The sequence below is a fragment of the Dama dama genome, chromosome 27 (assembly GCF_033118175.1).
Source record: "Dama dama isolate Ldn47 chromosome 27, ASM3311817v1, whole genome shotgun sequence".
In the NCBI taxonomy this organism is placed as follows: domain Eukaryota; kingdom Metazoa; phylum Chordata; class Mammalia; order Artiodactyla; family Cervidae; genus Dama; species Dama dama.
Window position 1 is genome coordinate 53,680,777 of NC_083707.1, and position 27,828 is coordinate 53,708,604.

General features: G+C 37.1%; 1 protein-coding gene across 4 annotated transcripts; it reads left to right on the top strand.

Annotated features, from left to right (window-relative positions):
• Positions 1 to 2,729: 2,729 nt before the first annotated feature.
• POLI (DNA polymerase iota) lies at positions 2,730 to 27,339 on the top strand. 4 transcript variants are annotated; one of them, XM_061130779.1, is made up of 10 exons: positions 2,730 to 2,877; positions 4,462 to 4,584; positions 7,038 to 7,202; positions 11,272 to 11,424; positions 13,180 to 13,416; positions 14,311 to 14,489; positions 15,302 to 15,393; positions 19,324 to 19,454; positions 24,489 to 24,694; positions 26,281 to 27,339. In XM_061130779.1, the coding sequence occupies exons 1-10, from the start codon at positions 2,730 to 2,732 to the stop codon at positions 27,091 to 27,093; spliced, it is 2,247 nt and encodes a 748-aa protein (XP_060986762.1). In that variant the 3' UTR covers positions 27,094 to 27,339. The 4 variants fall into 4 exon arrangements, with proteins under 4 accessions (XP_060986762.1, XP_060986763.1, XP_060986764.1 ...); XM_061130781.1 differs by lacking the exon at positions 2,730 to 2,877 and adding an exon at positions 3,075 to 3,093; XM_061130780.1 differs by lacking the exon at positions 11,272 to 11,424.
• The last annotated feature ends 489 nt before the right edge of the window (positions 27,340 to 27,828 follow it).

The window sequence follows — 27,828 nt, forward strand, 5'->3', positions numbered from 1 at the left end:
CCTTGGAGAAGGAAATGGCAACCTACTCCAGTATTCTTGCCTGGAAAATCCCATGGACAGAGGAGCCTGGAGGGCTACTGTTAATAGCGTCGCAAAATGGTTGGACACGACTGAGCAGCTGAGCACACACATGCATCTTAGTTGTCTACAAGTAATTGGACCCTTGATGATAGCCAAAGAGGCAGTAAGTGGCCAAAGAGCTACTCAATTCAAAACCACTTTATCTAGACTTAAGAAACGGCAATCACACAGAAAGCAGCATAGTTTTAAGTTGGTATATCTGATCCTATACTGGAGACTTATAGGAAACTGGTCCACAGGTCTAAGAGTAAAACCCCAAAAAGGAAGACTTGGTCTTAATACTACAACCACTGAGCCCCAGCTCTGCCTGTTATTTCTTCTTTACGGGATGCATCAGCATGTCCTTCAATGGGTTTCTCAAAGTTTTCACCTCCTATTTATAAGAGAGACTCTTGTAAAAAAAATCAAGATAATTGTGTGAATATACATATATATGTACACACACACACACAGAAATATTCTCTATTGGAAGAAACACACACAGGAACATAATGCATCTCAACAAAAGGCACACAGAATGAACATTTGTTGAGCACCTTCTATTGTTCCATGACCCAAGTGTTTTACATTCATTGGAATATTAAAGCATATGTTCAGTCAGTTCAGTTCAGTTGCTCAGTCGTGTCCGACTCTTTGCGACCCCCATGAACCGCAGCACGCCAGGCCTCCCTGTCCATCACCAACTGCCGGAGTCTACCCAAACCCATGTCTATTGTGTCAGTGATGCCATCCAACCATCTCATCCTCTGTTGTCCCCTTCTCCTCCTGCCCTCAATCTTTCCCAGCATCAGGGTCTTTTCCAATGAGTCAGCTCTTCCCATCAGGTGGCCAAAGTATTGGAGTTTCAGCCTCAACATCAGTCCTTCCAATGAATACCCAGGACTGATCTCCTTTAGGATGGACTGGTTGAATCTCCTTGCAGTCCAAGGGACTCTCAAGAGTATTCTCCAACACCACAGTTCAAAAGCATCAATTCTTCGGCGCTCAGTTTTCTTTATGGTCCAACTCTCACATCCATACATGATCACTGGAAAAACCATAGCCTTGACTAGACGGACCTTTGTGGACAAAGTAATGTCTCTGCTTTTTAATATGCTGTCTAGGTTGGTCATAACTTTCCTTCCAAGAAGTAAGTGTCTTTTAATTTCTATGGCTGCAATCACCATCTGCAGTGATTTTGGAGGCCCTCAAAATAAAGTCAGCCACTGTTTCCACTGTTTCCTCATCTGTTTGCCATGAAGTGATGGGACTGGATGCCATGATCTTAGTTTTCTGAATAAAAGCTGAGTGCTGAATAATTGATGCTTTTGAACCATGGTGTTGGAGAAGACTCTTTGAGAGTCCCTTGGACTGCAAGGAGATCCAACCAGTCCATCCTAAAGGAGATCAGTCCTGGGTGTTCATTGGAAGGACTGATGCTGAAGCTGAAACTCCAATACTTTGGCCACCTGCTGGGAAAAGCTGACTCACTGGAAAAGACCCTGATGTTGGGAAACATTGAAGGCAGGAGGAGAAGGGGATAACAGAGGTTGAGATGGTTGGATGGCATCACCGACTCTATGGACATGAGTCTGAGCAAGCTCTGGGAGTGCTGAAGGACAAGGAAGCCCGGCGTGCGGCAGTTCATGGGGTTACAAAAAGAGTGGGACTTGACTGACCAAACTGAACTGAACTGAGTGGTAAAGAACCTGCCTGTCCATGCACAAAACCTGAGAGATGTGGGTTTGATCCCTGGGTTGGGAAGATCCCCTGGAGAAGGAACTGTCAAACCCACTCCAATATTCTTGCCTGGAGAATCCCATGGACAGAGGAGCCTGGCCAGCTACAGTTCATAGGGTGGCAAACAATCAGCTGGCTGAAGGGACTTAGCACACAGGCACGTGGACAATTAACAACCTTGCGACAGTTTCAGGTGAACATTGAAGGGACTCACCCACACCTATACACGGATTCTCCCCCAAAGTCTCCTCCCATCCAGGCTGCCACTTAACAGTGAGCAGAGTTCCCTGTGTTATATTGTAGGTCCTTGTTAAGTTTTCCGCTTTAAATATAGTATCTTTATATCACAGTATCTTTGAGTCAAACAACAAAATGCAAATTTTAACATAATAGCTAATCATATTAGTCGGAGAAGGAAATGGCAACCCACTCCAGTATTCTCGCCCGGAGAATCCCATGGACAGAGGAGCCTGGTGGGCTTCAGTTCATGCGATCATGAAGAGTCGGACACGACTGAGCAACTAAGACAATCATATTAGTTTACAAGGTCGTCTTGCTCTCACCATAATTTCCATCGTTTTCCCCACCCCCATCCCCATAGAATTTCATCTCCGGGTTAGCATTTCTAACAGTTGACCGGGAGAACAAGCTGCCATCTACACAAAAATAAACATTTAAAACTTGTGATAAGAACGTAACTTCGAAGACCGCAAGGGGGAAAAAAAAGATCTGTTTGGGATGGTAAACACTCCTTCAAGGATACGCAGGAGGGAAGCCCCAAACACCGGTCAAGAGGATTTGCAGCCCCGGTCACGGTCCGGGCAGCCCACGGCTGGGCGCACACTGCGCAGGCGCGAGCCCCCGGCTCCGAACCGAGCGCGGGCGGCCGAGGCCGGAAGCTGCCTTTCGGTGGGCGGTCGCCTGGGGGAATGGAGAAGCGGGGGGCGGAGCCCGAGGAGGCTGGCGGCCGCGACGAGGAAGAGGACGCGACTCGGGCAATGGAGCGGGCGGAGGCGGGGGCGCCCGGCGGCTGGCCGGGGGTGCTGGAGCCTGACGAGCTCGACGACCTCCCTTGGTGTAAATGAGGCGGGGCGGGGCGGGGCGACGAGGGCGGGCGCCCCGGGCGGCGGCGGCGGCGGCGGCCGTTGGGGAGCGACCGTCCCTGCCCCGCCCGCGTCCCGCGTCTTCCCGCTCCGCCGAGAGAGCGGCCCTTCGCCGCCTGGTGTCCTGAGGCCAAGGTCCCCGAGAGGGGCGGCTTCGCCCAGTAGGGGAAGGCCGGGGGCGTCCAGTGGGGTAATGGAAGCTGCGCTCGTCTCCCCTCAAACAGCCCCGCGAAAGCGGAAGGGGCCTCGGGTGCCTCAGGGTTGCGGAAGCGGGAACCGTGTCGCCCACTTGGCAGAGGTTGCGGCCCGGCCTCAGCCCGGAAGGGACCGCCCGGCTCGGAACCGAACCCGGCCGGCACGTGTGCAAGTGGCCGCCTCTGCTGACCCGCTTTCAGCCTCGGGGCCCCACCCCCGGGATTTGGGGCCAAGGCTCTCTCCTTCCCAGCCTCCCCGCCCTTCGTTTTTAAAAGGCTTTAAAATTTTTAAATACTTTTAGGTTTACAGAGAGATGCACAGATAACTTTTTACCGATTTTAATGTCTTACGTCACCGTGGATACATTTGTCAAAAGGAAGTAACGTTGGCATAGTAATAACGGAAGGACAAGCTTTATTCAGATTTTACCAGGGTTGTTTTTTTTTTTTTTTTCCATTTAATTTGTTTCTGTTCCAAACTCCAAACCAGGATACCACATGGCATTTAGCCTGCCTTGTTTTTAACTGCTGTTAATAGCTGAAATCTCCTGTCTTATCCCTCTGCCCCCTCCAAGATGTGAACTATTTAAAATCCAGGAAATATTTACTCAGTCTTTAAATTTAGCAAGTATTTGTTGGTAGTCTAGGTATCCAGTAGTCAGCATTGAACCAAACAATCCTGATCTCATAGAGTCTGTATGCTGTTTTGTGTTTCAGGTTATTTTTTTAAGGACATGCCACTTAGAATAATTTTTTGTTGTTTAGTCGCTAAGTCATGTCTGACTCTTTTGTAACTGCATGGAATGGACTGTAGCCCACCAGGCTCCTCTGTCCGTGGAATTCTCCAGGCAGGAATACTGGAGCGGGTTGCTGTTCCCTCCTCCAGGGGCTCTTTCCCACCCGGGGTTTGATCCCATGTCTCCTGCATTGGCGGTTAAAATCTTACAGGGAGCCATCAGGGAAGGATAATTTTTAAGTTGGTTGGAAGATTTGTGTTTTTAAACTTTTCAGCCCTTTCCGACTTACTTTAAATTTTCCAATAAGCTTCAAAGTCCTAGGATTACCTCTTGCATCTTCCATTATTGATAAAAGTTTTTTTTTTCTTAAAATTTATTACTATCCTGAGAAAAATACAATTCACAAAGAAATAGTAAACAGGACTGAGGACTCTACTGTGGGTGGAGTTTCTCTCATATCCTTGCAAGTTTTAGATTCTTTGACACATGTAATAAATCCAGGGGAAAAAAAACTTAAAAATCACTCTATTCTTTCTTGGTTGCCATGTTTTAAGGGACTGGCAGTTGCTCAGAGATGATAAACAGCCTGAATGTGTTTCTTTCATTTGGTTGCGTATTGTGCCACAGTTCATGATGAGCTGGAACCAGCAGGAAGTTCTTCATGTAGAGTCATAGTACACGTGGATCTGGATTGCTTTTACGCTCAAGTAGAAATGATCTCTAATCCAGAACTAAAGGACAAACCTTTAGGTAATTCTGGACTTTGATATTACTTTCATTGTATGATATGATTTGTTATTATGTTCTATTATATTAATGTTGGAAGCAGTTCTGTGATGCTTTATAGACAGTAATCTTTGTTTCGCTACTGGCTGTAAACTTTATGAGCCTCATTTACTAAAAGGCAAATATGACAGAAGTAGTATAATTAACCAAATAAACAGAAAGACCGCAATAAACTTCTAGTCCTTTTCTCAATGTTTGAAATTTTACAGCCATCTTATCTCAGAAACAACCTTTTAAAAAATTTTTTAATAGACATTTTCAACTATTCTCCCACTTTTGAAATTAACTGTTGAATTGTGTGCTAGTTGGATTTTGTGTGACAAAATAATTGGATTTTGAACAACCCAAAATATTAAGGCATGCATAGTACAAGCTTTTCATGAAAACATAAGTATGTTTTAAAATAAAAAGCAAAGAAATTTTACATTGGGGAGTTACTGAGTATTGTGTTGGCTTATTTTAATATTTTGTTTTTATATTAGAAAAGTAAATTTCTAAAATTTTATTTTATGCATGTAGTAAGGATTTACCTTTGAGTAAAAGCATAAACAGAAGTTTTGGTCACTTGCTGCCACCCCCTGGTGTCTACTTTGATTTTGATAAAGCCCAATTCAGCTCAGCCTAGTTTACTAAGGAACAGAGGATGACTGATGAGTACATTTTGGTTTGCCAAGATCTAGGGTCTTTAAAATTTCCTGAAGCTGTCAAGGAGTTAGGATTAGGGGACCTGAATTTTCTTCATTAGGCATTTCTAATTAGTAGCATTGTAAGAAGATGTTGTTTAAGTAATGATTAGTAAAGAGGGATTGTAAAATTAAGATGCCAGCTTCCCTGTTGGCTCAGTGGTAAAGAATCCACTGCCTGCCAATGTGGGAGAAGTGGGTTTGATCCTTGGGTCAGGAAGATCCCTGGAGAAGGAAATGGCTACCACTCCCAGTATTCTTGCCTGGGAAATCCCATGGACAGAGGAATCTGGTGGGCTATAGTCTACAGGGTCCTGAAAGAGTTGGACAGGACTTAATGACTAAACAACAACAATATTTGCTAATAAAATGAAAGACTGTTGTTTTCTTCTAGAAACTGTCAGCATAATATCCCTTATTTCCTGGTAATCATTCATTACTGCATTTTAATTTGTTTAGTCGATAAGTCATATCCAACTCTTTTGTGACTTCATGGACTGTAGCTTGCCAGGCTCCTCTTTCCATGGGATTCAGTAGGCAAGAAGACTGGATTGGGTTGCCTTCTTCAGGAGATCTTCCCAGCCCAGAGATGGAGCGCCAGTCTCCTGCCTTGCAGGTGGATTCTTGACTGCTGAGCCACCATTAGCAAATATATGACTGCTTAACTTGGGCGGTGACTCAATGGTGAGTCCATATAACCCTGCTTTAAAAGACTGATTTTTTAGTTAAGGAAGTGACTAACCTGATTTTTTTATATAGTTTACTGATGAATCATAATTTATTACTTTTGACCCCGTGATTCTGTTTTGGGGCATCATCTGACATATCAAAAATATGTGAAATGTTTCTTTGCCTGTTTGTAATGTGAGAATTTTAGAAAAAAGCAAACAGTTTTAGCAATTATAAGTCACTGGTAAATTAGAATTTTTAAGCAGTGTGTAGGTGATCATAATTTAATCTTTTTGATAAGGAGTGGGCTCATTGTGCTACTTCACTGTCTAATCTTTTCTGTAGGTTACTGTGAAGAAAAGCTCAGTCATTAGAACATTTACTGGGGGAGATTCCTAAAAACTGCTGTAGGTTGGCACCTGTAACAGAACATAGCTTTATATTAACTGGGAAGTTATTCAGAAGACAAGTGAGATTTTCCAGCAGTGGCCAGTAGTTAATTGTATTCAGTTACTTTCATCTGCCTTACTTTTGGTAAAACAAGGCCTAGAGTTATATGTAAAGTTACACAGAGTTAATTCAATATAATTTGTTTTTTTATTGTTTGAAAAAAATCCTGGAAGGACTTTATTTGTATCTTTTTGCTGAAGATTTCATAGAGTTGTTGATTTGTGGTGAAAGTGAAAGTGTTAGTTGCTCAGTCATGTCTGACTCTTTGCAACTGCCTGGACTGTAGCCCACCAGGCTTCTCTGTTCATGGAATTCTCCAGGCAAGAATACTGGAGTGGGTAGCCATTCTTTTCTCCAGGAGATCTTCCCAACTCAGAGTTCGAACCTGGGTCTCCCACATTGCAGGTAGATTCTATGCTATCTGAGCCACCAGGGAAGACCCTGATTTGTTAAATTGTACTTCATAGAACTATGATGGATGGAAGCTATATTTTCTAACTAAGATAGAGCTTTTTATTATTATCAAAACATTGTATTATAACTTAGAATATGGAATAAGTAAATTTTAATTTTCAATTCTACTTAATTTTCTCATAAAATATTTGTTTTTTATAGGGGTTCAGCAGAAATATTTGGTGGTTACCTGCAACTATGAAGCTAGGAAACTTGGAGTTAAGAAACTTATGAGTGTCAGAGATGCAAAAGAAAAGTGTCCACAGCTGGTACTAGTTAATGGAGAAGACCTGACTCGTTACAGAGAGATGTCATACAAGGTTACAGGTACAGATTATGGGCAATATACTTTCAGCATTAAATTTTATATAGGATGCCTGTTAACATCCTATGTTAACTACATGTTAGTTATAATCATGTTAACTACATGATTGTTTAGTAAGTGTAAAGTGCATAAGTCAGTTTTCTTTTATTTGGGGGCTTTCCCATTTAAAAAAAATTTATATGAGAATTACTTAATATGTCATGAGTAAATGGTGAAAGAAACGTATAGTTGGAAGGAATTGAACTCTGTCATGGGTGATGTTTATATAAATATGAGAAAATGTAAAAAGATTTTAAAGTGAGAAAATGGAAGAAGATAAAGAAGACCAGATACTACATTTAAATGCAAGCTGGAACTATGAAGAATTATGTTGCACTCTAATGTACTAATGGCAGTTGAGAGAGACTTCTGTAATGTTTGATTAACATAATTACAAAACAGTTTGTTAGGAACTATTAGCAAAGATAATGAGTCTATTAGGTTTTTTTTTTTTTTTTTAGATTTTTATGTATGTATTAGATATTTCAGTGTGGATAAACTCCTCCTTACTAAGGTTTGGATTTGAATCTTGCTGTTTTAGTAAATTATAGGAAAAATGAAACCATGTGTGTACTGGCATACAGCAAATAGAAATCATTTTAAAGTGTATAAGAATCAGCTTTTTACTTGTTTGCTATTATTTTTATTTGTTCTTTTGTTACTTGTAGCAGCTTTCAGCTGAAAAGGTTAAATATACTATCCCAGAGCTCTTACAAATTAATAAGAGGAAACAAGCTGAAGCAAAATGGACAAAGGATATGAATAGACAAGTTGACAAAAAAGCAGACTCGACAATGTGAAAATGGAATGCTTAAATTCATTTGTACTAAAAATAAGAATGTGAGAAAAAGTAGAAACAAAGTATTACAGTCTTAAAGCAATCTAGGAGCATTTTTTGAAATTAAAGATACATACTATGTTCTTTAACCCAATAATATAACTTCTAGGGATTTATCAAATAGAAATAAAATGATAACATATATGTACAAAAATGTCTCATAGCATGATTCATAATTGCTAAAAATATGGAATGAAAACATGCTCATCAGGATGAAAATGGCTAAATGAATTTAAGGCTTCTCTATAATGGAATATTATATGGCCATTAAAAACAGCTCATTGGTATAATTTCATTTGATTGATAGAGGTATGCCTTGTTGAGTGGGTAAAAAACAAGATGGAAGGTTTTTCCATATGTGTAAAACAGTGACCCAAACACCTTCCCCCACATATGTGTATGTGTCTATGTATGCTCAGGAAGAGAAAGAAGACAGGGTGTATACTCGGTGTTTAACCCTGGATAGCTTCTCGGGGGGCAGAGGTGGTGCTGAAACAGGGGCGCCTGTTTCAGGGGAGGGGAGAAGGGATAGCCAAGCAAAGAACCCACGACTACTCCCAAACCCCACTGTGTGTGTGCACAGTTATGCGTGTATGTCTGAACATTTAGAAAGTAATTGTTTCCGTACATAGAAGAGATGATGTAGCACAGACAGTTGTACGTCTTTGTTCTTGGTGATCTTTCACATCATCCATATGGCTCTTCCTCATTCTTTTTAATGCCTGCACGGTATTCTATTTTGTCTCAAACTTATTTAACCATTCCTTTACTGATTTGAAGGCAGTATATCTCATTTTTTGCCTGTTGTCCTTATGTAATCATTAATAGTATCTCCTTTCATTCAAAAGATATCTCATTTTGGATGATAAATTATGTGATTTTTCTTATAGTGAGGGGTTATTAGGCTCTTACCAACTTTTTGCTCTTAAAAAATATCAACATGTGCTTCAGTAGACATTTTCATATAGAAATTTTCACATACCTCTGTGAAGATATCCTTAAAGTAAGTTCCTAAAGGTTAACTGCTTGATCAAAGATAATTGCATTAGGAATTTTGAAGACTGCTCTATGGTGCACCTCAGGTTTTCCTAGCACATTGCTAGTATGTATGAGAGTATTAGATATTCATAAAGATTTTGCCTGATAGTTAAAAAAAATAGTAAATCATTGTTTTGATTTGCATTTCTCTATGAGAAGTTTGAACTTTTTTGTGTGTATTTTTGATCATTTATATACATGTTTTGTCTTTTTTGCTTTATAATGTCAGACTAATCAGTCTAAATGATTTCTGTACCACTGCAACTCTTCACAGTGAAAAGTATCATACTAGAAAATCAATGCATAAATCTCAGTTTTTATACCGATTCTTAATTTACAAATTAGTATCTTGAAAGAATTAAAAATGCACTAATAACAAGATATATTCTAAGCATGATTTATACATTGATAAAAAGTTATTTTTTAAATTTTTTTCATGGTATTTTTGGAGTTGAAATAGGAATGTAGCCTAATAGTCCTATACTGAATTTATCTCAGACCTATTTATAACATATAACCTTATTGTTTACTTCATACCTTCATTCTACAGTATTCCATTTTTTTCTCTAATTATAAACTCCTTTCTTTGGTCTTGTGTAATCATAAGGTTTAATAAATGCATCTGGTTTATGAAATTGACACATTGCCAGCAAAAAAGGTTAACTTCACAAATAGAGAAGTGATTTATTCCTATGACCTGGTAATAGAACTAATATAATCAATCTATGTTCAGCAGTCCATCAGCTTTGTACATGATTCTGTATTTAACTTGCTTTTCTGCTTGGTAGTTAAAATAAAATTTTTCCTTTATTTTTCTTATTGTAGTATTGTTTTGATAAACTTTGATTTTTCACCTGTTGCTGCTAGGCATCAGATATATACTTTTGGGAGAAAAAAAGCAGAAATTGGTGAGGAAAATTCAAAATAATTCTTTTTTTTTCCATTTATTTTTATTAGTTGGAGGCTAATTACTTTACAATATTGTAGTGGTTTTTGTCATACATTGACAGGAATCAGCCATGGATTTACATGTATTCCCCATCCCGATCCCCCCTCCCACCTCCCTGTCTACCTGATCCCTCTGGGTCTTCCCAGTGCACTAGGCCCTAGCACTCATCAAAACATGTATATTATCTAGGGTGAAACAGAACACCAGCCCAGGTTGGATGCATGAGACAAAATAATTCTTTTATATGGCAGACACATTGTCAGTTTTTCCCTCAGAGTAGATAAATGGATTTCTCTTGGTAGGTTGGAAATGATTTTTGAAGTTCACTAGATCATACTGTTTCTTTATTAATTGTTTTATCCTGCTGTTATCAGTGTTAGCACCAAGAAAACAGAGCTTTCATATTATAGGACTTTAACAACATTTACGTTTTTATATAATAAGTGACTGGTAAGTTGTTTTCTGCCACCCAGCTGGTATCAGTAGATGATTCAGAGAGAAGTGAAAATTCTTCCTAATGGTTTCAAAGTTATTAGTTTTAATCCTAAAAATGAGACTTGATAGTCTTTTTGAACTTATTTCAAATCTTGGTTCAGTTCAATTTAGGAAACATTTGACATAAGGACTAGGCATTGTGATAGAGGCTGGACGTTCAAATACATGTAAGTCACAGTCCGTTTCTGTCCTTATGGAATGAGTTGGAGGGTGACTAGTCAAAATATTGCATTGTAGTATATTTTGTATTAAGTAACTTTTCTTTTTGACTTAGTATTAATTGGAAATTTAAATTTTATTTTTTTCCTTTTTAAAATTCTAGTGAAAAATATAGCTTGAGTATATTATTACTTATCTTTACTTTTCTAAGCAGACTCTATGACCTACTGCTTCAAGATCATAATTAACTGTATGCATTGATATTTAATGTACTACAGATAAATTATTGGTGTAGGAGATTGTGCTAAATATATTGCTATGAGTATCTGCCCAGGGAATGTTATTTTTGAACTTATTTTATTGGAAAATATTGCTGTTGTGCAGAATATGTCACAGAAAAAAAAATCCCAGTTAACTGACTTTATTCAAGATATTGTGTAATTGTGAATGTACGTAAAACCTTTATTTTGTTATTTTTTTAAGCATAAAAGAGTTAAATCTAGTCTAGTTATAACTTCAGTTACATCTGTACTCCAATATTATTTTAATTTAGAGTTGTTGGAAGAATTTAGTCCAGTTGTTGAGAGACTTGGGTTTGATGAAAACTTTGTGGATCTAACAGAAATGGTTGAGAAGAGACTAGAGCAGCTTCAAAGTGATGAATTCTCAGCACTGACTGTGTCGGGTCATGTATACAATAATCAACGTAAGTGGGATCTTATGCACTCTATTTAGTAACTTAAAGTACCTGCATTTCCTAATGTTCAATCAGTTCAGTGAGTTGACTGTGTCTTTCGAAAGTTTTATGGCTTTTGTCGCCATAGTTCAGCCATCTAAGGTGATTAAAATTAGATATTGTTATTCCATATTAAACAGGCAGAAAATGGTATTTTGATGACATACAGCTCAGTGCTTTGTGCACTTTTCATTTCTCTGACACGGTCCTGTGTTAACCACTTTTAAGTGTCATGCCTCTTTAGGCCATCCTTAGGTTACAGGAGTTGGCTTCTTAGAGTAATGTTTGGTTTTCCTAAAACCATCTTAAGCAAAATTCTAGGTCGACTAAATTTGCGCTTGTTGCCTCTTTTCTTGTTGGCTTCTTTTCTCCCAGGGCAGCAAGACCCTCCCACGTTAGGCCTTGTAGGAGCTTATCCTGGCCTGCCTGCCATCCTTTGCATGCTCATGTTTAATCAGTTAGAATTTGTCTCCTTCACTATTAAAGTGCCAGTGACTGATGGTATTTCCAGGGCAGTATTGTGTTTGAAAATAAGCTGCAGTAAGCTCCACTGAATATCTTCTTAGGCTGTCAAACATCCAGTGACTGCTGGTGACTTCCAGACCCTACCGCGTAGAAGGCGAGTTCCTGTGTTTCTGTGTAAGATTTGTCCTGACCTCCTTGCTCCCGGGTCTCAGCCCGCCTGTGCTTCCTCTTACTCTCCCCAGTCATCCTCCACCTCTCTGATGTTAAAGAAGAGGTGGCGCTCCAGTTCTCCTTTGTAAGAAAACATGCAGCTTTCATGTGTCCTTTGTACCTGTGCTCCTTTGTCACTTTCAAGGTCTGGGTAACAAGAAGGTTCCAGGCGTGTTTCTGTATAATTTCTAAAGCAAACTTGGAGTCTGCCGGTTAGAACATACTCTAGAGAGCTAGGTTTTATGGACTTAAAAAGTCTAATTCTTCATGATTCTTTTCTCTTTCGCATAAGATTTTGTTACTTTTTTTTTTTAACCTACAGAGAAGTTGATGGAGCAATACAATGAGAACAGTCATTATGCCTTTCGTTGTAGATACTCCTTTTGTATCGTTTTACACATTTGCTTTATCTTGCTGCTTATTGATTAGTTGATAGGTCATTGAGCATTTGAAAGTAAATTATAGACATCATGGCACTTCAGACAAAAATACTCCTGAGGATCAGTACTGTCTCATATAACTCTTGTGTCATTTTCACATCTAAGGAAATTTGTTTCTATATAGCAATTTCCCTGTACTTTTAATAAATGATGTCTTAAACTGTATACAAATCCAAAATTGTTTTTAGTAGCATGCACCACTAGTGTGAAAACTTCAAATTAAAATCTTTGAATCTGAAATGTTAGCTGTACCATTAATGTAACATTTTTACTTTTATGCTTACCTCCAGGTAAACATGAGTAAAAGTTCTGGTAGTGCCTTTAGGAATTTTTTATGAGAGATCAATTTTTGTAATCTGTTAATCATTCAGCACTCTCAGTATGTATTTGCTATCACAGGCCCTTGGAATTCACTTGTGATAGTTATTTTACAGAATTGCTGTGAAGAGCCAAAGAGATTAGTTAAGTGTGCAGCAGTGTGGTGGTGTTGAGGGGTAGGGTTGGATATAGATTAAGCCCTTTGTCTTTTAAAAATTCATTTGTTAAAAAAGAAAACAAAACAAAAAAAGTTTTGTCGATGACTTTTAACAACATTGGCTGTTTTCTGTAGCTGTAAACCCACGTGACACGTCGCACATCAGACTCCTTGTTGGATCTCAGATTGCGGCCGAGATGCGGGAAGCCATGTATCATCAGCTGGGTCTCACTGGCTGTGCTGGGGTGGCATCTAATAAATTATTGGCAAAATTAGTTTCTGGCGTCTTTAAACCAAATCAACAAACAGTCTTACTACCTGAAAGTTCTCAAGATCTCATTCATAGTTTGAACCACATAAAGGAAATGCCTGGTAAGACAGATATATTTGAAAAACATATATTGGTTTTACTGTATTTCTTTTAAGTTAAAAAGTTACAGTTATGCATAATTAATTCTTACAGAGTCTGTGTACTTGGCTCTTGTGTGTGTTAGTTGCTCAGTGGTGTCTGACTCTGCAACCCTGTAGGCTCCTTCCAGGCTCCTCTGTCCATGGGATTCTCCAGGCAGGAACCCTGGAGTGGGTTGCTATGCCCTCTTCGAAGGGATCTTCCCAACCCAGGGATTGAACCCGTGACTCCTGCACTGCGGGCAGATTCTTGACTGTCTGAGTCAGCAGGGAAGCATACTTGGCCCTTGGTGAAAACCAAAAGCCCCCCAAAAATCCTGACGTTTTCTGGAGAGAATCTATTAGGAATCTATATATATGAAAGTGTTTTTCTAGTTTTACCTGCTTTTATATTGTTTGAATATGATCATGAAAGTTATAAACTGGAAACATATGGCCCTTTATTTTTAGTCCCTGGTTCATACTTTAATACTGTAGAGAATGGAGTTGGTCTTTCACTAACTCTATTTTGGGCTTATACATAAAATATTAGGGCCACAAAGGACCTTCGAAAGCAGCTGGGCCCACTTTTTATTTTAGAGACGAGAAACTGATTTTCTTGAGGGGTTCAATGACCTATTCATATCATTGGGCAAATTTGTATCTCTGAAGATCAAATGGTTACATTTTTATAGACTATCAGTAATGTATGTATTAAAATTCATTTCTGTGGCATTAAATTTTAAGTTTGGTCTCAACAAAAATGCCAATGGTATGCAAAATTATGGTATCAAAAGATGTGGTTGATATAATATGTTAATTAGCTGATTATAAAGAGAAAAGCTATTGTAACACTACATGTACCTCGTTCTGCTTTAGGTATTGGCTACAAAACGACCAAACGTCTGGAAGCACTGGGTATCAGTAGCGTGCGTGATCTTCAGACCTTTTCATCCAAAATATTAGAAAAGGAATTAGGAATTTCAGTTGCTCAGCGGATCCAGAAGCTCAGTTTTGGAGAGGATGACTCTCCTGTGACTCCCTCAGGACCACCTCAGGTATGTGAAGGTGTTACTTATTTTAATTGAGTACTGGTGGTCACATTATTGGAGATAAAGATTTCCAGTTTTACTACTGTATTCTTACCATTCCAATTTGCTTATTATATTAGTACGTGATCATTTTCCTGTGAGAAGGCTATTTATTATATTAATAAATATTCTTAAATAGAATCTAAGAATTAGTATTTAAATCTCAAGTTAGCCACTTTGACTACTGCTTAATTTTAATAGCCTATATTGTATATAGGAGGCAAAACAATTTGTAAAAATATTGTTTTCAGAGTAGTCTAATGATTTAGGAAATGGAGAAAGTTTATAATCCCCAGGTAACAGTGATTAATTTTTTTCCTGTAAGGTAAGAATATACATATATATAATCCCATTTAATCATCACCATAAACCTTTCATGTAGGTAATATTAACATTTGTTCATACCTTTTCCTCCCTCTCTTACTCCCTTTTCCTCCTGTAATTTTTTTTAAGATGAAGATACTGTATTTTAGAGAGGGTAAGTAACTTGCCCAAGGTTAAACTGAGATTCAGGTCCTAGGAGATTAAGAGCCTCACTATAATCACACATTAAAGCTTGGCATTGGTACTAGAGCTTTGTAATTTTCTTGACTTCCAGTTTACTTTCTAGTGGAGTACAATAATTTGCAGATGAAAAGATTTAATATAAAAGTGAACTAAATGGCTCAGACTAAGCATAAGAGGTAAAGAAAGTGTTGAATATTTATTTGACATATACACTGATAATTGGATATGCTTATTTGGGTTTATGTTAATACTTATTTGTTCTTCTTTGGTAGTCCTTTAGTGAGGAAGATTCATTTAAAAAATGTTCATCAGAAGTTGAAGTTAAAACTAAGATTGAAGAACTACTTGCTAGTCTTTTGAACAGGTAATTTTTCCATTTTGCCATATTATCTTACAGATTCTCTGTACAGTACATGGAAATACTATATATTTACTGTATTTGATGTTCTTTCTTGGAATTTACAGATTAATTAGAGACTAAACATGTAAAGATCATCTATCTTTGAACCTCTCCACATTATAAAGTATTACAAAGGTAGTAATACATGTTCTTAACTAAATTTAATTCATCTGCTTCCACTGGTCTTAATATTAGTAACATTGTAGTTCACTGTGGATCTTAAGCTGCTGATCATTACCTAAGGGAGTTTTGTGGGTATCTCTGGAATCGCTACACTTAAAAATTTGTGATGATTGAGGATAGTCAATTGATGGAGAAAGCAGAACCCTTTTATCTCCTGTGCCTCAGAGTATAGAGTCAGATGAAGGAATGACTTAATGGGACTGTGTGTGAGCAGTGAGGGTGATTGTGTGTATGCTCAGGGTTCAGTTCAGTTCAGTCGCTCAGTCGTGTCCGACTCTTTGCGACCCCATGAATCGCAGCACACCAGGCCCCCCTGTCCATCACCAACTCCCGGAATTTACTCAAACTCATGTCCATTGAGTCGGTGATGCCATCCAGCCATCTCATCCTCTGTCGTCCCTTCTCCTCCTGCCCTCAATCTTTCCCAGCATCAGGGTCTTTTCCAATGAGTCAGCTCTTCGCATGAGGTGGCCAAAGTATTGGAGTTTTAGCTTCAGCATCAGTCCTTCTAATGAACACCCAGGACTGATCTCCTTTAGGGTGGACTGGTTGAATCTCCTTGCAGTCCAAGGGACTCTCAAGAGTATTCTCCAACACCACAGTTCAAAAGCATCAATTTTTTGGTGCTCAGTTTTCTTCACAGTCCAGCTCTCACATCCATACATGACCACTGGAAATACCATAGCCTTGACTAGACGGACTTTTGTTGGCAAAGTAATGTCTCTTTTTAATATGCTTAGGGTTACTGGCCTTTAAATACATGAAGAGTGTTAATTGGAATTATGAGTATACAAATAGCATTGCAGAAACTAATTTCATTTTCTGATGCTCCTTTGCCATCATGTATCTATTTCTCAATACTCCATAGAAGAGTGTTAACTTCCTTTCCTCCCATTTCTTTGATTTCTCAAAATAGGGTGTCAGGGGTCTAACAGCTCTGGTTAAGTGTGCTTCTGTAATGATGTTAGGATGGCCTCTGTGACAAAAAAAATGGTTTTTGGATGACTAACTCTCAGAAAACTGATAAAGTGAATTTTCCTTCAACTTTGCTGCCACATGCATTTCAGTTCTCATGTCTTGAGCAAGGCCATGCAACTCATCATTTGCTGCACGCAGCTGGCTGACTGTATGACGCAGCTTCAGGGATATGACTCAGGCCAAGCCTTTGAGTGTGCTGGTGAAACTGGGTCATCTGCTTTGCTTCAGCTAAATAAGACTACTGTGAAATGCCTAGCCACTGGAGACAGTTCTGGACAAAGGGAAACCACAAGAATTATACATTTTATAGATTCCCTTATTTGAAGAATCAACCCATAAATGAGTCTGTGTGTTAGTCACTCAGTCGTGTCCGACTCTTTGCGACCCCGTGGACTGTAGCCTGCCAGGCTTCTCTGTCCATGGAATTCTCCAGGCAAGAATACTGGAGTGGATTGCCATTCCCTTCTCCAGAGGAACTTCCCAACCCAGGGATCGAACCCTGGTGTCCTGCCTCGCAGGCAGATTCTTTACCGTTTGAGCTACAGGGAAGTCTGTAAATGAGTCTAGATGCCCTAGACCTATGAAATACTACTAGCTATGTCTCCTTATCTCTGCTTGGCTTGCCCTTTTCTATACAGTGGCTTATAATGCCATATAGCTGGCAAAGAAAAAAGTAACTGCGTATGTGTGACTGTTCTCGATCATATGATTATTAATACTATAGTTATGTAAGAGGTATAAAATCATACATTGTTTAATCCTTTCTCTAGGCACTGGCCTTAAGATTGCTTAGAGTATAACCCTTTTTTTGTATGTCTTAATTAGTTACAGGAACCAAATCACACTCTTTGAATTGCATATTAACTTAACAAGTTTAACTGGAAGATGTTTAAACTAGTAACATGTTTATAGGAACCAGTTGAGATATTTTATTATCTTAATAAAACAGCAGTCAAGTTTTGTGATTAAGCAATAAAAAAAATGCTTACTACAAAAATCTAAATATTCTAATTCAAAATCAATTTGATTATGCTTAATACTATTTGTATTTTATCTTTGTGATCTTTTAGTGCATTGACATACATATAGAAAGGTAAATGTTATGTTTTGATGACATTTATTTTCTGTTAGTGATTAGATTTTCTACTTTTTAAGCGAATTTTCCATGGCATTAAAACTTTTCAACACCAAAACCAAGATCATTTGGATGGATCACTTTTAAGATTCGTGGACGAGTGCTTACTGTCCTGAATATAAATATCTAGTTGATCTTTCACATTATTGCTCTAATATGCCATATAATGGTGATATTACTGACTCCCTTGGATATATTTGAGAAGTGCTTTTTGACAGAAATAATTTCATTAAGTATTTGTTTTCTTTTTGTAGTCTTTTTAATGTGTAAAAAATTTGTCATTTTTCATATATTTGCTTCTGTCAGTAAATGATTCTCAGTTTCTTAAATTTCCTGCTGATTTTAATATGTTATTTTAGTTATGATTTGGATTTGGATAATAAAATGGCTTGTTATAATTGTATCTTATTTCTACTTTTTCCCTGATAGCACTCAATTCTGTGTGAAGCCTGAGAGCCTTACATTTAAAATTTCAAGATAAATTAAAATTTAAAATTTATTGTTATTATATTATATTATTATTTATTATACATAATATATAGTATATAGAATATTATTATATAGAATATTATATAATATATATATTATATATAATATATGTTAAATAATATATATAATGTATAATATATGATTACATATATAATATATATAAATAAAACAAAATAAGATATATAACTATAATATATAATATACATTCATAATTATATTATGAATATTATATATTATGTTGTATATTATATATTATATAATTATATAAATATATACATTAAATATATAAATATTGTGTGTATATTTTATATGTATATATTATACATAAATATATATTATTATATATATTTATATTTATATATAATATATATAAATATATATTTATATTATTTATACTTTTATACATTATACATTTATATATTTTATTTTATAGTTTATATATTATATTTTTATATTTATGTATATATAATATATAATTGTATATAATTACATATATATGTAATTATGTATATGTACATTATATATGTACATATATGTACTATATGAATTATTTAAATATAATATAATCAAATAATTATATAATGTATATGATATATAATATACTATAATATTATATATTATACAATAATATAATTAATATATATATCATCCAAAATCATTATTATATATATTATATTAATAATTGATCATTATACACATGTTAAGATATAATATGTTATAATTTAATTATATAATGTATAATTATCAATATAATGTTTATATATTATATAATATTTAAAATATATTTGTATATTATATATTAATTATATTAATAGCAATTAATGTTTATTATATTTATAATATATAATGCATAATATATAATTATAATAAATATTATAATAGTTGTTAATTATTATTAATTTAAAATTTCATAATAAATTATGAAGACTTTATGAATTTTACTTGAGCCGTTCAGGCACCTTTATTGCCTACTGCCTGATTATCAACTATATTTATAATTGTTACAGTTACTCAGTCTGGCACTTCTAAATAAATGAGGTATAGTTGATCATCAAAAAAAAAAGAAAACTTTTTCTAATTCCTTGTTTCCTCTTTCTCTTTATTTTTAGAGTCTGCCAAGATGGAAGGAAGCCACATACAGTAAGATTAATAATCCGTCGGTATTCATCTGAGAAGCACTATAACCGTGAGAGTCGTCAGTGCCCAATTCCATCCCACATAATTCAGAAGTTAGGGGCAGGTAATGGATTACTTTCTGATCATTTAATTGGCAGGTTGAACTCTTAAAAAAACAAACTTTGAGTTAGAAATATCCAAAAATGGGTAATACTCACATGCAGTTAGTGAGCTATTAAGTACTTTATTTTCTATAAGAAATTTTCATTAGAAAACTTGTGTTGTTTCAGTAGATATTAAAAGTAAATAAACTGTTGAGAATGCCTCCCAACTCCAAAGAAAACAAAACTATGATAATTAATTACATGGCGTTAGATAATTTCTTTATGAGCATTTAGGTTGTTTCCATTTTTTGGCTGTTCTAAAAAATGGGGCTGTGAACATTTGAGTGCAAGTCTTCAGGCAGATATATGCTTTTGTTCATCTTAGGTAGATTACAAAGAATGGAATTTCTGGGTTGTATGGTAGTTGAACTCCAAGAAACTGCCAGATTTTTTCCCAAAGTGAGTATAAAAGGTAGATATTCAGCAACAGAGTACAGAGGGTTTCAGGTTTTTCATATTCTCATTTATGTTTTAATACTATCATTTTCTTGACTCATTCTCATGACTATGTAGTGGTCTTTCATTATTTTTTCTTTTTTTATGGATATTACTTTTGATATATCTAAAAATTCTTTGCCTAATGCAAAGATTATAAATATCTCCTATGCTTTTTTTTCCACAAATTTTATACTTTTAAGATTTATATTTAAATCCACTTTGAATTAATTTTTATGTGTTGTGTAAAGTAAGAGTTTTAGTTTATTCTTTTGCATGTGAGTATCCACTAGTTCCATAGAATTTGTCAACAGACTGTTCTTTCCCCATTAAATTGCCATGTCATCTTTGTCAAAAACTAGCTGACCATAAATGTAAGGCTTTCTTTTTTGCCTTTCTTTTCCCATTGATCTGTATATTTAACGCTTATTCCAGTTCCACCCTGTCTTGAAGATACTTTGTTGTAAGTTCTGAAATTAGGTAGTGTAAGTTCTCTAGCTTTGTTCTTTTATGAAGTTGATTTGGCTATTCATGGTTCTCGGCATTGTGGAAAGATTTTTTTTTAAAGGAATTTTATTTCTTTGTTATGAGTTTTTTCTGATTTTCTCTTCATTTTGAGTCAGTTTTGGTAATTTGTATCTTCTCAGAATGTATGCATTTCATCCAGGTTGTGTAACTTATTATCATGAATTGTTAATATTCCTTTGTAATTCTCATTTTTATAGGGTCTACAGTGATATCCTCTCTTTCATTCTCGATTTTGATAATTTCTTTTTTTTCCCTTTGTTATTCTAGTAAGGTTTATCAGTTTTGTTCATCTTTTCAAAGATTCAACTTTTGGTGTCATTTATTTCTCAGTTTTCTTTCTACTTTGTATTTCATTTATTTCTACTTTGATCTTTGTTATTTCCTTCTTTCTGCTTGCTTTAGGTTTAATTTGCCTTTTCCTCCTGGGTTCTTAAGATGGCAGCTTACTCTATTTCTTTTATACTTACCTCTTTTCTAATAATTCAGGTTAAAAGTTACACATTTCCTTTTAAGCAGTGCTTTAGCTGTATTCCATAAGTTAAGTTGTGTTTCTTATTCATTAAGCTCAGAATAGTTTCTAATATCTGTTGTGATTTCAAACTTATTTAGAAATTGGCTGTTTAATTTACAACTATTTGATTATGTTTCAAATAACCTTTTGTTGTTGATTTCCAATTTGTCTTTATGTTGACCAGAGAAGATACTTTGAGTAATTTCAATCCTCTTATATTTATTGAGGCTTCTTTTGTTGCCTTGCCTCTGGTCTGTCCTGGAGCATGTTCTAGGATTTGCATTTGAAAAGAAGAGTTGAGCAACACTGTCATACCATTCTACTGAACTAAAATTTGTGGCCTCTTCCTCTAAAATAGCATTTTTTGAACGACAGTTTGTCTGGATATGTAATTTTTGATTGGTTTCTTTGCATACTTTAAGTATGGTATTCCATTGCTTTGTGTTCCATTATTTTTGATGAAGAGACAGCTTTAATAGTTTAATCAGCAGAGATTCCTGTTACTAGTCTCAATCAAGAGAGCATAACCACACAGAAATTTGAACAATGAAGGTTTCAAAAATGGCTAAACTATGATAGGGAGTAACTACAAAGATATAAAGATACCCTTAAGAGGTACCCTGGGGCCAAGCAAAAGTAGCCAAGGAGGAGCAGACTTGGAAAGTGAGTCTTCCTCCCTCCAGGAGAAGATGTGGTTGTAGAACCCTGGATGGTGGAGAAAGCCTTTGAGTTGCCTGGCCCAGAGCGGCTCCATAGTTCCTGGGCCAAGGGAAAGCACCCCCTGGCCCCCAGAGGAGCTGTGGCTGACTGGTGGGCACACAGGCGGCCGTGGGCGCTTGCTCCCTGGCAGGGCAGCGTGTGATCTGGGGTTCGCAGGCGTCCGTGCTGGGAGGGCTTCTGTTGACAGTCCTCTAGGATGTGGGCAAGCTGAGATCAGTGGGTGTTCCTACTGAAGGGATCTTCGTTTTTGTGCCAGTACAAGGGTGGAGGGCATGGGGCCTGCGTAGGAAGGGCTGGAGGAAACAGCCCACACGGGCGAGGCAGGCCTGTGAGCTGGGTGTGTGGAGGGGCTGCGGGCGGGGCACAGGCCTGCTGTGTGCAGGGTCTGAGTTGGTGGTGCCAGGGAGCACGGTCACTAGGCTTGACGGGCTGGGGCTGCTGAGCCTTCCACGCACACGTGGTGTGGCAGAGCACTAGTAGGTATCTCCACATGTATGTACTGCACGCAGACCATGTTACAAAGCAAGAAAAAGTAAAGAACAGTGTACTGGAACAGGAAGAGAAGCCCCTTTTCTAATTTAATGATCCTCCAGTTCTCTCTACTGACAAAGCTTAAGAATTATGTTTAACATAAAAAAAATTTCAGCGTCTACCCCATTATCACAGCAGGTACTAAGTGTGATTTGGAGCTGAGAGGCAGTAAATTGTTACCAGGCGTAGTCATATCATTGTTCTCCTTTATGTGATGAGTCACTCACCTCTCTTGTTTTAGCAGTTTGACTGTATGTGTGTTAGTCCCTCAGTCGTGTCTGACTCTTCTTGACTGCATGGACTGAGTCTGCCAGACTTCTCTGTCCATGAAATTCTCCAGGCAAGAATACTGGAGTGGGTAGCCATTCGCTTCTCCAGTGTTCTTTTATGTTTATCTTACTTGGGATTTATTGAGGTTCTTGATTGTGTAGACTAAATTTTTAAATGAAATTTGGGAAGTTAAGGGCTCTTATTTCTTCAAATATTCTTTCCTTTTTCTTTCTCTTCCTTCTGGGACTTTCATTGCACATATGCTTGATATTTTCCTATAGGTGTGTTAGCTGCAGGAGACAGGAATTCGATCTTTGGGTTGGGAAGATAGCTGGAAGAGGGTGTGGAAACCCACTCTAGTATTCTTGCCTGGCAAATTCCATGGACAGAGGAGCCTGGTGGGCTAAGTCCATGGGCTTGTAAAGAGTGGGACAAGACTAAAGTAACTTGGTGTGCATGCACGCACACTGATAGTCCAGTAGTTAAGAATCCACCTGCCTTTGCAGGATCCCTCAGACTAGATCCCTAGTCTGAGAGGATCCCACATGTCATGAGGCCACTAAGCCCCTGCGCCCCAACTTCTGCATACCTTAGAGCTGGCGCTCTGCAACAAGAGAAGCCATAGCAAAGAGAAGCCCAGACACCACCACTCGAGAGGAGCCCCTGCTTACCACAACTAGAGGACGCCCAAGTGAAGCACTGAAGACCCAGTGCACCTGAAAATTTGAAAATGAAATTTAAAAAAATCATGAGAAAAAAGTAGCAACTTTGAAGTCTTTGCTAAATCATACTTAAAGTCAGTTTCTATTGACTGGTCTTTCCCCCTGAGTATGAATCACGTTGCTGTTTTTTTGTATGTATTGTAATACTTTGTTGATGATTGGACATTTTAGAGAATGTAAAACTCTCAATTTGGATTTTTTCCCCCTGTGGGCATTTTTTTTCCCCTTTTCTTTGTTTGTAACTTTTCTGGACTTAAGCTGCAAAATCTACCTCTCCTGTGATGTGTTGCCCTGATTTCTCTGCTTAGGTTCTTTTTGAAATTAAAAACATTTATTTTGGCTTCCTAGGAGGTTATCCTGTTGTCTGCATAGATTGGTAGTTAGACAATAATTGGGCAAAAGTTTGCTCAAATACAATGGGCTGGAAGGCTTTGGTCTGTGAAGGGAGATGTGCCTGGAATGTGGCTCTCTGCAGGACTGCGTCGGCCTTGTCCTCTGCTCCCGCCTCTTGCGTCTCCCTGCTGTGCTGGTTGCCATTCTAGGCAGAGACACGTGCAGAGCTGAGGCCTTCTCTGCGCTCAGTCAGCTGAGGTTCTCTCATTTCCAGATCTCCTGGTTAGATGTTATGTCTGGTCTACTGATCATTCACTCATCCCAACCACAGTGGCAGTCCCAGGCTCAAGAGCTATGTGATTTTATTTGTTTCCTACCAAGTTTGCTCATTTTTCTGGCATCACTGCTGGTTGTGCGCTCTCGCCCTCTTCCTCAGATCAGGTCAGTCTCTGCTAGCAGCAAAGCTGCTGGCTTTGACAGCCAGCCTCATCCTGGTGAAACTACTATCCCAACCGCCCTCTGTGAGTGGGGGATACAGACGACTCCAGCCAAGAAGGCTGCTGTCCCCACTTTCTTACCTAAGTTCTGGCAGTTTTTCATAAGTCAGTGCTTCTCAGTTTTTTCACCTTTGGTTCATTCCAGAATTTCAAAATGATTATTTTGACCATTTTGTTCAGTTTTAATTTTATGCGGACATTTTTCAACCTCCATATTCTCCCACAACTAAAAGTTCAATATTTCAAATCCTCTGGAAAGTTCAACTCATTTGGCAGTTGGTGTTAATGTTGAGATGTCCCAGTTCAGTATATAATGTCAAGGTGTCCCAATAATATCTATTTAGGATTTTAATTTCTTAATCTAGGCAATATAAATTAGATTAAGCTCTTAACATTAATTTATGACATAGTATGTTTAGGTATTGTCTTCTTACACATTTTATTTAGGAAATTATGATGTGATGACCCCAATGGTTGATATCCTTATGAAACTTTTTCGAAATATGGTGAATGTGAAGATGCCATTTCATCTTACCCTATTAAGTGTGTGCTTCTGCAACCTTAAATCCCTAAATACTGCTAAGAAAGGGACTATTGATTATTATTTAACACCTTCATTATCAACAACTTCACATGCTGGAAAGCGCAGTTTTGTAAGTACACTGTTATTGGATTTGTATAGTTAAATTGCAAATATAAATTTGTGTTTAACTGATATAGTTTAGAGATTTTTGGGGGATGAGATTTGAATGACTTACTTATATATATTAATAGTATCTTTCATATTATGGTTACTAGCCTTAAGTATATTGTACTGTGGTCTAAAAATAAAACATAAGCGTCACTGGATAAAAGAGAAAACCTTGATAGAGGTACTCTGTTTTGGAACTGTTAAAACATTTTTTAACAGTATATAGGAATACGATGGTGAGCACATGTGAAAATAATTTCAAATACTAGAAATTGAATCTTGTCAGTTTATACATAAGCTACCAGCAGCTCCCCCACACCAAAGTTTTTGTTCAAGTATTTAAATTTTTTTGGTTTTGAAATTATATTGAATTCTGGTAGCAATATTGATAGAGTATGAATGCTCACTTTATAATTGTAGAAATTAAGAGTATGGTAATAGAGAGGCAGAGGTCAGTCATAATTTCAAATGATTAAAGAAAATGCTGTGATGGCCATTCTGTAAACTTTTGTTTACCAAATATGGGATGCTTTAAAAAATAATCTTTCACTAAATTATTTATGCCTACAATTAACTCTTAATTTAAATGTTTTTGTTATTTTCTTTATTGTTATTGTTGGTATAATTTTAGTAATATTTTCAATTACTTTTAAGCCTATAGTGAGAACAGGATAGTGTTATGGAAATAATGAATTAATGCCGTCTTCAAAGTACTTTTTTTCAGTGACCCTTTTTATTAACTGAAATTTTAAAAGATGTTTACTTTTTAAAATTAGTCTGTAGAATGAGGATTAAAGGTCTTTAATTCACTGTAGAATTAGAGGGGTAAAAATAAGTGGAAGTACCTTGTTCATGTCTGGCACACAATAGGTGCTCAGTAAATACAGTGGCCCAAATCTCTTCTACTTTTATTTTTTTGAAATTACTGTTGTGTTGACGTTTCTTGAATTATATTCGACTATATACACTTTTTATGGTGCTTAAAACTAGAGGGAAAATTATGCACATTAAAATGGAAGGTGTTTTAAAATTTTTATTTCAGGTACATATAAAAGAATGTTACATCTTATAAATGATATTGGATTTTTACTGTAGAGATTTTTTTTTCCTTTCTGTTAAATGTTACACTTCAAAGTGGAGAATTTTAGAAAATCAGTCCCTGATGCTATCTGTGCACATAGATGTTTTAGATTGAGTCATTGGTGAGTCATCATTTGTATTGGCCACCATTCTCTTATCCTCACAATTGGAAGTTTGAATACATGATTGTTAAGGTCCTTTCCAGGTCTCCAGATACATACCTACCTTCTGGCTCAGTACTGTCTAGGGAGGAAGCCCTCTTCCTGGAATAGTGAGCAAAGGTCCACACAGCAGTGTGACTAATTGTGGTGGATTAATCATTTCTAGTTTGGAACTGTCCAGAAGGACTGAAGTTATGGAGTAGGATAGAAGCATATTGGTCCCATAATAGCTACAGTTATACTTCAGCAGCATGAATATTTAAAAGATATCAGATACCTAAATTACTCTGTTATCCTTACATTCTAGAAAATGAAAGACTGTCATATGGAGGATTTTTCTAAAGACAAGGAAACAAATCGGGATTTTCTACCAACTGGAAGGATTGAAAGTACAAGAACTGGGGAGTCTCCACCAGATCCCACAAATTCTTCTAAAGAAAAAGACAGTAATGAATTTCCCCTCTCCTCACTTCCTGAGGATATTGACCAAGAAGTCTTTAAGCAACTTCCTGTAGATATTCAAGAAGAAATCCTTTCTGGAAAATCTCGAGAAAAAGTTCAAGGAAAAGGAAGTTTGAGTTGTCCATTACGTGCTTCTCGAGGAGTATTGTCTTTCTTTTCTATGAAACAAAAGCAGGATCGTTCCTTAAACCCTAAAGATCATGCACCCAAAAGCACACAGGTCTCTGTATCTCCCTGTGAGCCAGGGACATCAGGCGGTCGCAGTTCCTCTTACGCGTCTAGCCAGAAGGATTATTCACATTATTTAGACAGCAGCTTAAAAGATGAACGAATGAGTCAAGGACCTAAAGAATCTCAAGGATTCCACTTTTCAAATACAAACCCTGCTGTCTCTGTTTTCCATTCATTTCCAAATTTGCAGAGTGAGCAACTTTTCTCCAAAAGCCGTACCACAGACAGCCATAAGCAACCAGTGCCAACAGTCTCTCGTCATGAAGAACTTAAAGAAAGTAGAGAGCAAGAGTCTCCCGATGAGAAAACGACTTTTCCTTCTGACATTGATCCTGAAGTTTTCTATGAACTGCCGGGAGAGGTACAAAAAGAGCTGTTGGCTGATTGGAAGAGAACAGGGTCAGATTTCCACACTGGACATAAATGAGCATGCTCCACAAAAGGGAAAGACGGTTGTTCTCAGATTAGCAGTTTATTAAGCTCTTCTGAATTAAACACTAATACTTTCAATAATGTAGAAACATAATATGAAATGTTCCAGATAAAGCAAACATAGTTATGGGAAAAAATTCTGGCACAAAGCATAAAAATATAACAGAAATAATGTAAAATATTACCTTCCTCTCATTCCTAACGTGTTTTATATTGCTTTTCAATAAAAAGAATATCATGATCAGCATTAGTATATTTTCCATACATCATGGAAACATTGGGAGGAAGATATATATGATTGTGTATAAAAAATAGAGTAGCCAAATCATTGCTATGCTAGAGCAAAGAACAGGGCTTTTTCCTATGAAGTACAGAGTTTCTCAAGAAATTCACCTCTTTTAGGAAATAGCCATAAAGAAATTCTGTTGCCAGCTAAGCTGCTAAAAATGTATAGGTCTTGGTAATATGTACCATTTGGTAAGTTGATTTTTTAAAAAATGCCAAAGCAGTGCATATTCAATTAATGCTCCTTAGTATACCTAGAACCTACCACAATGCCTGGCACCCAGAGGGTGCTCAGTAAACACTGAATGGATGAATTGTATGGCACAGGCCCCATGAGGAGTTGGGTGGTGGAATATATATGTTGTAAAGAACTGGAAGGAACTCTCCACACAAGTTGATTAAGGGAAGGATGACACCAGAAATTCAAAGTGATCTGTCTTTAGGA

Excerpts from the sequence above, each read along its gene's own strand:
- POLI (XM_061130779.1), top strand. The coding sequence starts at position 2,730 with ATGGAGAAGCGGGGGGCGGAGCCCGAGGAGGCTGGCGGCCGCGACGAG. Across the intron at positions 4,585-7,037 it reads ACTAAAGGACAAACCTTTAG|GGGTTCAGCAGAAATATTTG; the intron begins GTAATTCTGGAC and ends TGTTTTTTATAG. Across the intron at positions 7,203-11,271 it reads GATGTCATACAAGGTTACAG|AGTTGTTGGAAGAATTTAGT; the intron begins GTACAGATTATG and ends ATTTTAATTTAG.